The 16,945-nt window shown below is 44.5% G+C and overlaps 1 protein-coding gene across 1 annotated transcript in view; it reads left to right on the plus strand.

Moving 5' to 3' along the window:
• The first annotated feature begins 704 nt into the window (after positions 1 to 704).
• Positions 705 to 16,945, plus strand: part of HERC6 (HECT and RLD domain containing E3 ubiquitin protein ligase family member 6) — a 46,074-nt gene continuing 29,833 nt past the window's right edge. The window contains exons 1-6 of the mRNA XM_045536809.1: positions 705 to 973; positions 2,759 to 2,918; positions 4,911 to 4,987; positions 12,199 to 12,426; positions 14,478 to 14,572; positions 16,701 to 16,828. Of these exons, the coding sequence (XP_045392765.1) occupies positions 775 to 973; positions 2,759 to 2,918; positions 4,911 to 4,987; positions 12,199 to 12,426; positions 14,478 to 14,572; positions 16,701 to 16,828 (887 nt within the window). The 5' untranslated portion in view covers positions 705 to 774. The remainder of the gene's footprint in view (positions 974 to 2,758; positions 2,919 to 4,910; positions 4,988 to 12,198; positions 12,427 to 14,477; positions 14,573 to 16,700; positions 16,829 to 16,945) is intronic.

Genomic DNA, 16,945 nt, shown 5'->3' on the forward strand with positions numbered 1-16,945 from the left:
ATTATTTCAAAACCAAAGTCAGATCATGGCACTTCTCTGTTCTAAACCTTCCAACTGCTTCTTTTTATTCTCTGCCCGTAGGTATGGTCCTGGTGCATTCCTTCATTCCCCACCTCTCAGCTCTTTGCTCAAATGTCACCTCATTAGAGAGAGCTTCCCTGATGTCTCAAAAACACTAGTGCCTTCTGTCTCCACCCTCTAGTTCCCGTTTTATTTTTCTTCGTGTTGCCACTTGATATCATGCTATGTATTTGTCTATTACGCCATTGTATTTCCAGTGCTAAAACCTGTACGGAAGAGGGTAGGCACTCAGGTGCTTTTATGAAGCACGCTAGGCATTACCGTAACACTTTACATATTATCTGTCAAGGTATCCTAACATATTAGGTTTGCTGCGCGCCGCCCCTATTTCACAGATGTGACGGCTGAGGCACAGAATCGCTGGGTAACCTGACAAAGTGGCATGGCTCACAAGTGGCTTAATTAGGATGTAAATCCAGGTACTTTTCCGCCAGAGTCCTCTCTGCCCTGCAGCACTGGGAGCTCAGGCGGTGGGTGGGGTGTCGAGATGACTTGGGGCCCGGACTGCGCTCCGGGGCGAGTGGCAGGCGGGGGTGGCAGGGTGGTGGCGGTGGAGGGCGAGGCCAGAGGGCGGCTGGACCACGCAGCGCCGGATTTCCAGGAAATCGGTGCACAGTAGTCACCAGCGCCCGGGAGGGAGCCTGTGCGGGCGGGACGCACGGAACCCGAGCGGCGGCCGAGCGCGGGTGCGGGATGTACTTGTGCCAGGGCGCGGGCTCCCGGGGGCTGCGGCGCCGGCGGGCGGCGGGCCCGGGGGTGGCCGGGCTGCTGCAGGCGGCCAGCGGGGAGCGCCACTCGCTGCTGCTGCTGGCCAACGGCACGGTCCACTCGTGCGGGGACAACAGCCGGGGCCAGCTGGGCCGGAGGGACGTGCCGCGCGCGGAGCGGCCAGGTGAGCGCGGGGGACCCGGGGGCGGGGGCGCGCGGGCCGGGCGGGGGGCGCCGGCAGCCGGGGCTCCGCGGGGCCCGAGAGACGCGATAACGATGCTCCGCGCTGCCGGGGCGCAGCTTCCTCGGTTTCGGTTTCCGGATGTGCCTCGGGTTTGTTTCTGTTTCCAATTCAAGTCCAAAGCGAAACCGAGAGCAGAAACTAACCCGGGCCGCGCCCCTCTGCGCCGAGATGCGGTTCCTCCCGCTCGCCTTCCGACCAGTCCCCACCCGCACGCATCCGGCTGGAGGCGCGAGTCTGAGCTCGCAAACGCGGTTTGGGAGTTGGACACCTGTAGCTCCCTCAGAAATACCACTGGGCATCTTTTTTCTTAAAATTAAAAAATATATAATAGCATTTTTACCGTTACCTATTATTGCAGAAACACGGGAAAGAAAGCATCTGTATTTCCAACACCCAAAGGCAACTGCTAACATTTTGATGCATTTCCTCCTTGTCTTTTTTAAATGTATATATTTAATCTTTATAAAAATCATGTCACTATATAGTTGTTTTTGTTTGTTTGTTTGTTTTTGAGACAGTCTCACTCTGTTGCCCAGGCTAGAGTGCCGTGGCATCAGCCTAGCTCACAGCAACCTCAAACTCCTGGGTCAAGCGATCCTCCTGCCTCAGCCTCCGGAGTAGCTGGGACTACAGGCCTGTGCCACCATGCCCGGCTAATTTTTTCTATATATTTTTAGCTGTCCAGATCATTTCTTTCTATTTTTAGTAGAGATGGGTCTTGCTCTTGCTCAGGCTAGTCTCGAACTCCTGACCTAGAGCGATCCTCCTGCCTGGGCCTCCCGGAGTCCTGGGATTACAGGTGTGAGCCACCGTGCCCGGCCTTGGGGAAATTTTTTAGCATTGCATAGATTGAAAGTGAATAGTTGGAAAACATAAGATCGCAAAGGTAAAACAAAAAACAAAACCTTAAGTGTTATAAAAACTTTACTGGCAATGATGTTCTCAACTCCAAACCTCTAGTGATTCACAGACAGACACTTTGGGAAAATAGTTTAGATTGCCTTGTAGGGAAGTGTGATCAGGTTTTCATTTGTGGACACATTTAGGGACTCCATGGGGCATATTTCTTCGCTTTCATTGTTAGAGGATCTGGCACCTGCCTCTCACACTCGTGAGATATTGGCTCCTTGCCGGTTTCCTTCTAAGCAGGGGCGTCACTGCTCTCAATGTTCAGGGTTGGGAAGACAGAAGAGTAGAATGAAGGTGACCCCATTTTCTCCATGGGGCCCTTTATTTTGCTAGGTTTTGCTACCATTATCATAGACAAACATTTGGTCAAGTGTCATAGTCCCTAGAGGTCTCACCCTCCACAATGCCCCCTCAATTAAATAGCAGCTGTTAAGTGATATACTTAGGTACATTAACATTTTTAAAAGTTGGTGGTTTCTGATTGGTTAAGCTTAAGTTTCATTTTCCGTGGGCTAGGCTGGGCCCATTCACTCTGAGTAGGGTTTCATTTGGCCTACAGAGGAACCCAAGGTGCTGGAGTTGTGTCAGCCTAGTTGATCGTTTTAAAACAGCTGTATGCCATAAAGACAGGGTAACACACACTGATTTCCTCCAGACATTTAGCTTGGACTTTAGGTCTTGATTCAAAAGACCATTGGAAGAGACAAGGAATCTGAGTGACTGACCCTTCCTTTTGAAGGAAAGTGCTGTCTTAAACTTGTTGTTAAATTAATTATCTTGGGGGGGGGTTGTTTTGCTTTGTTTTTGTTCCCAAAGAACCTATTCGGGCATTGGATACTCTAAATGTGGATCTGGTGAGCTGCGGGAAGGAGCACTCCCTGGCCGTCTGCCACAAAGGGAGGGTCTTCGCCTGGGGAGCCGGTTCTGAAGGGCAGCTGGGGATTGGCAAATTTAAGGAAATAAATTTTATACCTAAGTAAGTATTTCCATTCTTAATCTTGTCTACTGGATTATAACTGTAGGGACCCACTTGGACCCCCTAGAGTGGTATAGAGATAATTTTAAAGTGAAAACATATGAGCTAGGGAAGATGCAGAAAGAAATCTTATCTGAATTCCCTTTATCTGACTGAAACAGAGCCTCCCCCAAAACACAGTTGCCATTAACCCCCCTCAGGGGGAGTTTCCTGCAAATTCAGCTGCCAGGAAGACAAGCTACCTATACCATTACCATTAAAAAGCCCCATAGAACCTTCCATTGTCTCCCATGGAAAGCCCTGAAAACTCCCCTTTTATGACACTGATATATATAAACCTTCACTTTGGGCTATTCTGCAATAGAGCACATGTGTAAAAACACCTTGCCTTTTTTCCTGTTAATCTATTGTCAATTAATTAGCAGGCCCCCAAACGCTGGACTCAAGTTGAAAGAGGAAGTTTTGCTCTCAACATAACCTTTTGGCTTGTCATAAGCCACTGGGTCCTAATATTTCACTTAGTAAAATGGGGAGAAATATCATGTTTCCTCACAAACAGCTTCCCAGGACAAGTAATGTGACAATCAGTCAGCTCTGAATTGTGTATTTGTGAATTATATGCTTAGGGAATTTTCAAAGCCGTGCTTTTTAATACTAGGAAGTTACCTCTTGTTACCTCCTCTGGTCATTAAATTCCATGAGAGAGACCGATGGGACTTGGGGAAATGAGCATTTAACTTGGAATGAAAAGACCAGGGCTTGAGTCTAGTTTTCCAACTTGTGATCTCTTACATTTCTGCTGGGTTCAACGATATGAAATTGCTGGTAGTTATTGTTACCAAACTGAGCTAGGATCTGCCGGCCCAGGGCAATAAAGCCAGACACGGATGCCAAGATTTGCAGCCGGGGAAAATGGTAATTCATTGCATGGCACCAAGCAAGGAGAACGGGCAGCTAATGTTAAGATCTGAATTCCCTGCTAGCTTACAAGCAAGGGTTTTTAAAGGCAAGGGTACTTTTCAGGAAAGCAGAAGTCGCAGGCAAAATCATAAATCGATACACAGAAGTTATACATTGATTTGGCCCCAAAAGGCAGGATATCTGAAGTGGGGGCTTATGGGTCATGGGTGGATTCAGAGAGTGTTTGATTAGCGATTAGTTAAGGGAGGAAGGCCTTGTCTAAAACTTGGGGTCAGTGGAAAGGACTTTTAATGTGGGGATGGCTCTTTCCAGACCCCTCGGGGAGAAATTTAGAACAAAGAGCCATGGTCAGAGTTCAGTCCTCAGTTCTCCCTGTCTTCATTTTTCCACCTGATGGGGGGTTCTGAAAAATAACTCCAGAACACATGTTCGGATGTCATCTTTTAGTTTCCATAGCGGGACTGTTGTTACTCCTGTCTTGTTGCTCATAAGTTCACTGATTTACTTTTCAAGGCTACCTAGGTGCCTGGAATTTCCCTTGAAGGGACTCAAGATTTTTCGTTTATTTACATGCCTTGCGGGGAGCCTGGCAGGCCCCTAAAAGGGGTCTCTGCTCCGTCTCTTTATGTGGTTTTGATCCACAAAAATGGCAATTTTGTATGATTCAACCTAATGATTCCTTTATCTCACAGAGCTCAAATTAGGTGATCAAGGTGTTGGTGTTCTATAACTTCTGAAGCCCTATGCTATATGTGTATAAAGGAATTTATTTTTCTATTAGACCAGTAAGTATAGAGTAAATATTAGTACATTATGTAATGTATCAAAGCCCAGTGAAAATCCCTTTTGCAATATATACTGTTTTGGATTCTGTCCTGTACATTTGTACATGTTGATATCATGTTAAAAACAGTTTGAGGGCTTTAGAATAAAGGTACTACAGAATTACAAGCAGATGAAATTGTTTTCCTAGGCCAGACGTATTACTTGAGATTCTTTTAAATATCTGTAATTCACTTGGCAATTCACCCTGTATAAGGATTAACAGATTTTGTATCATTTTTGTTATAGGAAAATAACAACTCTGACTGGTATAAAAATAATACAAGTTTCCTGTGGACATTACCACTCCCTGGCATTATCAAAAGGTAAAAAACACTTTTTGAATCTCTAAGTGTCATTAGGAAGTAATTTTTTGAATAGGAATGATAACTATTGATTTTGAATGCATTAGGGTTTATTTTTAATGCATTTAGACATTTTTCACTTTCCAGGTTTTGTAAGATATGTTGTTCTAATGTTTTTCCCAATTTCTTTGTTATTATTGTACTCTAAATAGTGCCTAATTCATGTCTTATTGCCATAAAGGGCTATCTCTGTTTAAACGACCCCCTTATGCTTAGTGTTTGGGGGGCTGAGAATTAAATGAACAGAAGATACATTCATAAAGGAACCCAATTTTTATTAATATATTCGAGTACAGGAGTTCACAGAAAAGTGAAACTAAAAGAAGTGGTTAGACTTGGAAACATATACCATTTTAAGAAAGGAGAGGGAGTTTGGGCTTCAAGGGATGATAAATTGTGGGAAAGTGACTAGAAATTACATGCAGAAACTAATGGAAGAAAGGGTTATTTTATTAAGATTTGTTTACGCAGACTCATCTCAGTGTCAACTCTTTGTCTCCAGTGATGAAAGTTGCTCTTCTCCCCGTGGTGTGGGAGAATGGGGGCATGTTTACAAAGGGAAACTTACACCCAGCTTTTTTAAAAAATTTTTTTTTATTTCAGGAAATTATGGGAGTACATTTTAGTTATGTGTTATGACTTTGCCACATCCCAACCATGATTTGAGACCTGCCCTTTCCCCCCCTACACTGCTCACTGTGTCCATTAGTTGTGAGTTTACCCACCCCAAGCTCCCTACCCCGAAAGAATATTACTACTGTGTGAGCACCTTAGTGTTGATCAGTCAGTGCCAGTTTGATGATGAGTACATGTGGTCCCTATTCTTCCATTCTTGTGATACCTCACTTCGGAGGATGGGTTCAAGCTCTATCCAGGAAAACATAAGAGGTGCTAGATCACCATCGTTTCTCAAAATTGAGTAGTATTCCATTGTATACATATGCCATATTTTATTGATCCACTCACATATTGATGGGCACTTGGGTTGTTTCCACATCTTTGCAATTGTGAATTGCGCTGCCATGAACATTAGAGTGCCGATGTCTTTATTATAGAATGTCTTTTGTTCCTTTGCGTAGATGCCTAATAGTGGTATTGCGGGATCAAATGGTAGTTCTGCTTGTAGGTCTTTGAGGTATCTCCAAATTTTTTTCCAAAGAGGTTGCACTAATTTGCAGTCCCACCAGCAGTGTAAGAGTGTTCCTATCTCTCCGTATCCTCGCCAGCATTTGTTGCTTTGGGGTTTTTTTGATACAGGCCAATCTCACTGGAGTTAGGTGATATCTCATTGTGGTTTTGAGCATTTTTTTATGTTTGCTGGCCGTTATTATGTCTTCTTTTGAAAATTTTCTAATGATTACAGATGATGAGCATTTTTTTATATGTTTGCTGGCCATTATTCTGTCTTCTTTTGAAAAGTTTCTGTTCATGTCCTTTGCCCATTTATTTGATAGGATTGTTTGATTTTTTCTTGTTGATTCTTTTGAGTTCTAGATAGATTCTTGTTATCAGCCCTTTATCAGATTTGTAGAGAGCAAATATTTTCTCCCATTCTAGAGGTTGTCTGTTTGCTCTAATGATAGTTTCTTTGGCTGTACAAAAGCTTTTTAATTTGATGAGGTCCCACTTATTTATTTTTGTAGCTGCTGTGATTGCTTTGGGGTTCTTCTTCACAAATTCTTTGCCTAGGCCAATGTCTGAAAGAGTCCTCCCTACATTTTGTTCTAGGATTCTTAAGGTTTCATGCATTAGTCTGTTATCCATCTAGAATTGATTTTTGTAAGAGGTGAGAGGTGTGGATCCAGTTTCAATCTTCTGCATGTAGCTATCCAGTTTTCCCAGCACCATTTATTGAAAAGGGATTATTTTCCCAGTGTATATTTTTGTCTGCTTTGTCAAAGATTAGATGACAATATGCGGATGGTTTCACCTTTGGATTCTCCGTCCTGTTCCAAAGGTCTATGTCTCTATTCTTGTGCCAGTACCATGCTGTTTTAGTTACTATAGCCTTGTAGTACGGCTTGAAGTCTGGTAGACTGATACCTCCCAGTTTGTTCTTTTTGCTTAAGATTGCTTTGTCTTTCCACTGTGTTTTGAAGTTCCTTGAAAGCCTCCTTCATTTCCAAGATTTCTGTTTGGTTTTTCCATAGTATTTTAATTTCTTTAGAGAATTTTTCATTCATTTCCTGTATCATTCTTGTGGTTTCTTTATGTTGGGTTTCTATTTTCTCTTCAGTTCCATTGAGTTTTCTTACAATCCATATTCAGAATTCTCCCTCTGTCAATTTAATCATATCATGTAAATTGTTATCTATTGATGGAGATCAAATATTTTCTTTTGGGGGAGACTTTTCTCTCTGATCCTTCATATTTCTAGTGTTCTTTTGCTGATTCTTTCTCATCAGGCTACTTTGTCAAGAACTGGGGGTGCTGGGGCTGGGTTATGGCCTTAATGCTGAAAACCCAAAGGGACATTCCTTGACCATGCTGGGGAGATGCGCTCTGGACCTCTATTGCTTTAGAGGTGTTTTAGCCTGTGGGTTGTCTCTAACCTGTTGTCTTCACCTCTTGAGAGATCAGTAAGTTTGGACCCCTTGCTTAGTCTCCCAAATGGTGAATCACTCTTGTGTAAGTGACTCTGCTGCCCTCCGCTAGTTTGCGATGGAAGACACTGTGTTGGGCTATGGGGTTACCCTCTCTTTTGTTGCTTGTAGTTTGCATGGAGGAGTCGATTATCAAAGTATTCCAATACCTTTGTTTTGGGCTCTAAACCCCCAAATGGGGTATAGCAGTGCCCCAATCTTTGGGAAATGACTTGTCACTCTCAAGGGTTACTTGAGCCCTGGTTGCCGCTTTAGGTGGCGTAAGAAGAGCAACAAGTGCCTGCAAGCCCGAGAGCACAGAATTCTGTGGTTGCTTGATCTGCTGCTGGGGGAGAGCTGCTAATACGTTATTCAAGGCTCTTTCGCCACACTTGCGAGGCAGCTCCAGGTGGGGGGGGGGTGTCAATTGGTGCAATTGTGAGGACTCTGGCCAAGATTTTCCTTCCCAGACCGCAAGCCCCAAAGCTGGCAGTGGCCTGGGTGCCAAGCGCCAGCCCTAGTGTTATGTTCTTATCAGATGATGAAGACCAACCCATTGGTCCGATTAAACAGTCTGTCCCGTTTTGCTTAGTTCCAAGGTCGCACAGATTCACCCCAGTCACACAGAGAAAGCAACTTTTCTCCTTTCTCCCTGCCTCCCAGGGTGTAGCCTACCCTGCAGGGCTGGGGAAGGGGAGTTGCCTGACACCACCACGTGTTGCAGTCCAGAAAAACCTCTTTTCTCCTTTCTCCCCTCCTGTAGGGCCAGGGTCTGCCCTGCCCAGGGGAAGTCAAGCCAGTCAGGCCGCAGGGCTGGGGGATCGGCGCTGCCAAGGCCGCTGCACGGAAAGCGGCTTCTCTCTTGACTCCGCCCCTCCAGGGGCAGGGCTAGTGTGCTCTTGACTCCGCCCCTCCAAGGGCAGGGCTAGTCTGGTCTTGACTCCGTCCCTCCAAGGGCGGGGCTAGTCTGGTCTTGACTCCGCCCCTTTGAGGGCGGGGCTAGTCTGGTCTTGACTCCGCCCCTCCAAGGGCGGGGCTAGTCTGGTCTTGACCCCCACCCCTCCAAGGGCGGGGCCAGTCTGGTCTTGACTCCACCCCTCCAGGGGCGGGTCTAGTCTGGTTGGCGGGAAATACAAGTAGCCGGGCAGCGGAGCGGAAGCGGAAGCGCCGCCCCAGGCCACCGCGGGGGTCTTGGCCAAGCGGCTTCTCTCGTTTCTCCGCCCCTTCAGGGACAAGGTTTGACCTGCCAGCACAAAAAGGCAAGTGGCTGGGGGCGGAATGTTCAGAAAGCGGCTTCTCCCTTTACTCCCCTCCTGCAGTGGCGGGGCTTGCTCTGCAGGGCAGAGTCGGTGGCCCGGGCCTGCCCTGCAGGGCTGGAGAAGGGGCCGCGCCCAGGGCGTCGCGCCACAGCGGTTTTAGGCCACGGACCCCAAAATGGCGGCCACCCAGGCATAGAGAGCCAGCGCTGGAGGCGACTGTAGCGGGCGCTGGGCCTGGCGGGCCGTCCCAAGGAGCTCTGGCTGTCCCCACGCGTCCCTGACGCACGGCCTCGCCCCGGCCAGGAGGGAGTCCCACACTCTACCCCACCCTGCGCGGCCGAACCTCCGGCGGTTTCCAGGGGCAGAGCCGCGCCCTCCGCCCTCCCCTCCCGCGGTCCGGACCCGGCGGGCGCCAGAGGCGACAAGCCTGTCCCCAAACTCCCTCCCGCGGTCCGGGAAGTGTCCGCTCAGACCTGCCCCTGCCCCGCCCGGTGCGGACCCAGCCCCCGCGCTGGCGAGTTCAGAATGTCCCCGGCTCCGTCTCCTCTCCACCCGCCCGTCACCTGAGCCTCAGCCTCGCACCGACGTCGGGCACTTCCCTGCCCGGGGGGTGCGGAGGTCGGGCAGGGACAGTCGTCCTCCTGGGGGTCAGACCACACTGCCCCGCCGGCCAGCGGGCCCGGCCGTCCCCGCGCTCTGTTCCCTGTTGTGTGTCTCGCACTCTCCGGACTCAGCGGTCGATTCTCCGATTCACCTTTTTGTCCCCAGCGCTGCTTGTCCCGCGCTGCTTCTCTGCAGATTCACGATGCTGTACCTGTGGGAAAGCGGCCCCCTCGCGTGTAGCTGTCCCCATCCTTTGCCTCCCACTCCGGGAGCAGAGAGCCAGGAGGTCGCCAGTAATCTGCCATTTTGCCCCCCAGGTTTTAGGTAGGAAAGGAAAGGGCAGAGAACTGTTCCTGCATCTGTTAATTCTAAAATTGCCTTCAGCTCAAAATAATCCTTATGCCAAAGTGGCCTATTTTGGGGTGGCATATTCTGATTCCCTTCAAGGGACAGGTCCCATTTGTGTATTCCTAAGGTAATGTCTTATGCGTTATTACAGCTGTTCCACAGCGACTATGAAAAGCTAACATCTATTGGTCACCTTCTATGTGCCAGCTACCATGTTAAATGCTTTGCACGTATGTCATGTAACAAACACGGGAGCTAGGTATACTTTGGATCCTTTTCCAGGAGAGAAGTGTTGGTGACTTGGCTAAGATGGTAACAGTTGTTAATGGAAAAAACCCAAACTCTGTAAGATAATTTAAAGAGGTTTATTCTGAGCCAAATATGAGTGACTGCTGGCCTGGGGATCCACAAATCCAAGTAAGTGGTCCCAAGGCAGTTGGGTTACAGTTTGGTTTTATACATTTTTAGAGAGACAGGAGTTGCAGGTAAAATTATAAGTGAATACATAGAAGGTATACATTGATTTGGTCTGAAAAGAACATCTCAAGGTTGGGGGAGGAGCAGGTTATAGATTATAGGTTGTTGGTGGGTTCAGAGAGTCTTTCATTTGTAATTGGTTAAAGAAATAAAGCTTTGTCTGCAGACGTGGAATCAGTAGAAAAGAATGCTTAAGTTAAGATAAGGGGTGTCTGCTAATCATAGAGCAAACTACAGTGCCCAAAGTGATCGGTTAAATAAATTGATAGTGTGCAGGTGTGACTTAACCTTTGCCTTGCATGGTCCAGTTTGCAATTAGTTTAAACTCCAAAGGGGAGAAGGTATTAGGAGGCATGTCTGAGCTCCTTCATGGCTGAGAACTCAGTTTTAAAGTTTTTCTGGGGTTTACTTGGCCAAGAGGGGGTCTGTTCAGTTGGCAGGGGTTTAGGATTTTATGTTTAGTTTATACAATGGAGAGGTGAGAAATGTTAGGGTGGGAACTTGTGGCGCGGAATGAGAAAGAATTCTTGACACAAAGATTAGGATAGAAAGAGGTAAAAAGTTTTTCCCCTAGAGAGGAAAGGGCTTGGCACACGAAAGAAAAAAAGAAAGGAAGGAAGGAAGGAAGGAGGGCCAGCCCCTATGCTAAGGTGCTCAGGGTTCCTATGGGGATAAAGAGAAAAAAAAAAAAAGATTGCTGCCAGCTGGTAGCAGAAAATAGCTGTGAAATGGCTGCGTCTGTTTTTCCCTTTTTTCTTTCTCTTCTCTGTGAGGTGGCTTATCAGAGTCCTTGGAATGTGGTCTGGCAAGAACTGGGGATGGGGGAGCCCACACCCCTGTTGTCTGCTCAGGTCTCTTTAAGGCTGCTAAACAAACTCTAACTATTTAAGTGACATGTGTTTAATCAAACAAAGGGGCAGTTGTGCTGTGATCTTTCCCTTCAAAGGGGCAATTATGTGCATTGAGTTTACTCTTCTTTTTTCTTTCTGTTAGATAGTTTATTTTTCCTGTTTGTTTATTAGCAAGGCCATCCTTCAAGAAATGGTTGGATTCTGGGTAGATTTGGAAGGTAGGAGTTTTGTATTTGCTGGCTTGGAGGGTGTCAGAGGGGAGTCAAGGATGACTCCAAAGTTTTGGGCCTGAGCTGCTGAAGGAACATGGTTGCTCTTAACTGGGAGGGAGAAGAGTGGACATTGTTTGAAGGGACATTTGAGGGTGATCTTGACCACCTCTTTGCCTTTAGTCAGAATACTTTAATTCAATTTCCTTCTTTATTCCTGTTTTATATTTTAAATATTTATAGAATTAAATAAAAATAGAAATAGGAGGAAATCGTGCCATTTGGGACAACATGGAGGAAATTGGAGGACATTATACCAAGTGAAATAAGCCAGGCACAGAAAGACACACACCACATAATCTCACTTATATGTCAGATGTAAGAAAGTGAAACTCATAGAATCTGAAAGTAAGGGTGGTTGCCAGGGGCTGAGGGGTGGGGGAAAGGGGAAGATATTGGTCAAAGGGTACAAACTTTCAGTTATAAGATGAATAAGTCCTGGAGACCTAAGGTAGAGCCATGTGACTGTAGTTATTATAAAAATACTGCATTGTATAATTGAAATTTGCTAAGAGAGATCTTATGTGTTCTCCCCCCACACATATACAAAAAGTAACTCTGTGAGGTGATGGATATGTTAATTAGCTGACTGTGGCAGTCATTTCACAATGTATATGTTTTATCAAAACATCTTATTATGTACTTTACATATAATTTTGATTTGTCAATTATGCCTCAATAAAGCTGGAAAAAAAAAGATTTGTAGAACTAGGGTGGTATTTTCTCCTTGAATTTGGTATTCCAATATGTGTGCAATTCTGTTTCTCTTCATTGCTTCTCTAGATAGCCAAGTGTTTTCATGGGGACAGAACAGCCACGGGCAGCTGGGCCTGGGGAAGGAGTTCCCCTCCCAAGCCAGCCCTCAGAGGGTGAGGTCTCTGGACGGGATCCCGCTGGCCCAGGTGGCTGCAGGAGGGGCCCACAGCTTTGCCCTGTCTCTCTGTGGGACTTCATTCGGCTGGGGGAGCAACACCGCAGGACAGCTGGCCCTCAGCGGGAGAAACGTCCCAGGTAAGGAAACAGTGTTCTTGCAGTAAACCATTATTTCTTTCCAGGTGGAAGACCAGCTTGGCAAAGGGCAGTCTCAAGGGTTAAAACAGTGGTTCCAGAACTTTGTGTCACATTAGAATCACCTGGGCAGCTATATTCATTTCCTGTTGCTACTATAACAAATTACCACAAACTCAGTGGCTTAAAACAACACAGATTTACTGTCTTACAGTTCTGGTGGTCTGAAGTCCGACGCGGGTCTCGCTAGGCTAAAGTCAAGGTGTCAGCAGGGCTGCCTTCCTCGCTAGAGGCTCTGGGGGAGAATCTGTTTTCTTCCCTTTTCCAGCTTCTAGCCACCACCTGCATTAATTGACTCATAGACCCCTTTCTTCTTCAAAGTTAGCAGCGGCTGATTAAGTCTTACTTAAGTCACACGACTTTGACATTGACTTTTCTGCCTCCCTCTTCCTCAGTTAAAAGACCCTTGTGATTACACCGTACCCACCTGGGTAATCCAGGCTAATCTGCCTATTTTAAGGTCAGCTGATTAGCAACTTTAATTCCGTTGGCTTTCTGAACTCCCCTTTGCCACGTAACATAACATATTCACAGACTCTGGGATTAGGAAATGGGAGACCATGAGACTTTGGGAGACCATTATTCTGCCCAACATAGGATCCTTTTTTTTTTTAGATGGTGTCTTGCTATGCTGCACAGGCTGGTCTTGAACTTGTGGGCTCAAGTGATTCTCCTGCCTTAGACTCCCAAGTGGCTGGGATTATAGGCAATATAGGATCCTTTAAAATTTCCAATGCCCAGGTTGCACCCAATACCAACTAAATGAAAATGGATATAAAACCTCCTCCCCATTCCACTGCCCGTGGAAAAATTGTGTTCCATGAAACTGGTCTCTGGTACCAAAAAAGTTGGAGACCGCTGCCATAGGTGATTCCAATGTGCAGCAAAGTTTGGGAACCTCTGGATTGGAAGACTGCTAGCATTAGAGGAAACAACCTCTAAAGAAAACTCTGGACGAAACTCCTCTAAACAACCAGTTCTCCTAAAAACAAAACTCGCCAAGATGTCATCTCCACAAACCCCATCCTCCTCTGTTCAATTCTTCACGTTCGGCTACACAGTTAGCACCTGTTATGTACCAGTGCTGTGCTGTGCTCTTACATCTCTTTCATTTAACCATCTCAGCATGAGCTAGGTTTTTCTTGTTATCTCAATTATTATAACATATTTGCAGGGCACCTACTGTGTGATAGAAATGTGTGGAAGTCGTCAGAAGCAAAATAGAGTCCCTTAATGTCAAACCCTCATAAAATAGGGTCGGGAGGCCAGGAAGGAAGGGTACTTGCACATATTTGCCTAATAACAAGAACTATTGAAAAATATTCTGCCAAAACCACAAACTTGCAGTTAAGCCCCCTTCTACGAGGACATCTTTCCAGTAACAACCTTTCCTAACTGCAGCCTTGCAAGTAGCCTTACTAAATTGCAACCTTGCAGTCAGGGTTGCTTCTGTGAAGACCATCTCCTAGCAATGGCTGGTACACACATCATGGCCTTCCAGGAGCCCCTGTAACCAATGAACTTTTGTTTCAAAACAACCTGCATGTACTACTTCTTTTTGCCTTTAAAAGTTTCCCTTTGCCTCAACCTCCCTGAATAGGACCATGGCCCATCATGGTAGATATGTCCTGGATTGCAATCCTCTGTCATTCATTTGTGAATAAACTCTTTCCATTGAGAACCTGGCTGTTGTTATGTTAGGTAGACAGATGAATATAACATGGTGGCAGTATTATTGGGGATGAGGGTCTTGAAGCTTAGCTTTCAAGGCCAATAGCATTCCAGATGGTTAAGTAGCTTCCAGAAATAAATGTTAAAGGACCACTTTTTTCCTCCAAAGCAGGGTTTCCCTTCTGTTTTATACTCTTATTGTTCACTTTGTAAAATTATGTGAATGAATTACAAGAATAATAGAAATATAAAAGATATAAAAATATAAAAACTCATGAAATCCAAGTTTCTTACGCTCTAAAAATTCTGCTTTCTTTCAACAGCACAAAGCAACAAACCTGTCTCAATTGGTGCACTGAAGAATCTAGGTGTGATTTATATCAGCTGTGGTTATGAACACACTGCAGTGCTTACCCAGGTAATCCAAAATGTGTTGCAATTTTTTAAGTTCCATAGAAATGTTAAGGTACATGTACTAATTATTGTTGTAAGTAAGAGGTCTTAGTATATTTGGGCTGCTATAACAACATACCATAAACGGAATGGCTCGTAAGCAATAGAAATTTATTTCTCACAGTTTTGGAGGCTGGGAAGTCCAAGATCGGGGTGCCAGCAGATTTGATGTCTGATAAGGGCCAACTTTCTGCTTCATAGACTATTGAATTTTCACCATGTCCTCACATGGTGGAAGGAGTAGGGGTCCTTCTTGGGCTTCTTTTGTAAGGGCACTAATCTCATTCATGATGACTCCACCACCATGACCAAATCATCTACCAAAGTCCCCACTTCCTAGTACCACCATATTGAGGGTTAGGATTTCAGCATATGGATTTTGGGGGCACACAAACATTCAGCCGGTAGCATAAAATATATGTCAATATCTAGACATATTTATTCAATGTACAAATATCTAAAGAGGAGAAGTGAACCAAATACAGATCATGAGATTTTCAAGCTCCTATAGCAAAATCTAATTTCAGCTTTAGGAAATATTTTTAGGTTCCTACTAAATAAGATTAATATAGGAATGAATCCTTTTAAGCAATTATTTATTGACAATGTAATTCTACAGATAAAAATTATTAGAGAAGCAACAAAGTAATTTTTATAGTTTTCAATAACCCGCTTTATTGTTTATGTATTTACTTTATTAAAAAAATTTTTTTAGAGACAGAGTCTTGCTATGTTGCCCAGAACTCTTGGGTTCAAGTGATCCTCCTGCTTCAGCCTACTGAGTAGCTGGAACTACAGCTGGGATTGCAGCCACTGTGCTTGGCTTAATAACCCACTTTATAGACTAGAGCATACCTTGTTTCATTTCTTAGGGGGCACGATTATGACTCAGCTTCCTGAATGTTTTCCTCCCCTTCTTGTCCTGGCCATGCAATATTTTCCAGCAGGGTGGATTCTTTCCATAGCCATAAGGAATAGACTTGAAAACTATTTGTGTTGTTGAAATGTTTGTTTAAAAACTATATACACTACATGATTTTTATTGTTTGTTTTAAACACATGTCTTAAATTAGAAAACTCTCAGTTGTTTGGATTAAATTATTCTTAGTTGGAAGGAGAAAGCTAGTTGTTTTTAATCAAAGAATCATCTTTTGAAAAAACAGTATTTTCAGGAAAATGATCAAATAAAGCAACTGTATACTTAAATGTTGGTGTTATTCTTGAACCAGTAAATTTGACCATTCATTCTTTCCTTCAACAAATATTTACTAAGTGCCTGGTTCTTTTTTTTCCAGAATATTATTGATGAGTCTTTACTACAGTAAAGGAATTTTTTTTCCAGGTTTATTGCATTATAATTGACAAGTAAAAATTGTATACGAGGCCAGGCGTGGTGGCTCATGACTATTATCCTGGCACTTTGGGAGGCTGAGGTGGGATTATCACTTGAGCCTAGGAGTTTTAGACCAGTCTGGGCAACATGGAGAGACCTCATCTCTACAAAAAAAAAAAAATAGAAAAAATCAGCTGGGCATGGTGGTGCATGCCTGTAATCCCAGCTACTCAGGAGGCTGAGGTGGGAGGATCATTTGACCCAGGAATTTGAGGCTGCAGTGAGCTATGATTACACCATCACACTCCAGCCTGGGTGACAGAGTGAGACCCTGTCTCTTAAAAAAAATTGTATATGTTTATGGGGGTACAACATGATGTTTTGATATACATTGTGAAATGATTACCACAGTCAAGCTAATTAACATATGCATCACCTCACATTGTCTTTTTTTGTGTGAGAATCTTTAAGATCTACTCTTTTAGCAATTTTCAAATATGTATAATATTATTGTTAACTATAGTCACTATGCTGTACGATACATCTCCAAGGTGCCTAGTTTTTAAGGGAATGCCAATGATTTTTCATGTTTAATATGTTAACTCACCATTAGAAATAATAAAGGACCCTGCCTATTTACACAGAGCTTAAATTTTACATAGTGCTCTCATATTAACTCTCTTATGATATTTAATTTGTAAGCTTTTAGTTACTTGTTTTTTTAACCTGAAATTAATCTGATTCCTCCTTTTTTAAACAGGACGGGAAAGTGTTCACATTTGGGGACAATAGCTCTGGACAGCTGGGATACAGCCCCACTGCTGAGAAGAGAGGTCCACAACTTGTGGAAAGAATCGATGGTTTCGTTTCGCAGATAGACTGTGGAAGGTAACAGGCTATTTTTTTTTTCTAGAATGGATTGAAAGTGTTATATTTTATTACTTAGAAATGACTCATATGGAATGTTATCAACTTTTGAAACCCTAAAATATGTGGCTGCTCTTA

The sequence above is a fragment of the Lemur catta genome, chromosome 24 (assembly GCF_020740605.2).
Source record: "Lemur catta isolate mLemCat1 chromosome 24, mLemCat1.pri, whole genome shotgun sequence".
In the NCBI taxonomy this organism is placed as follows: domain Eukaryota; kingdom Metazoa; phylum Chordata; class Mammalia; order Primates; family Lemuridae; genus Lemur; species Lemur catta.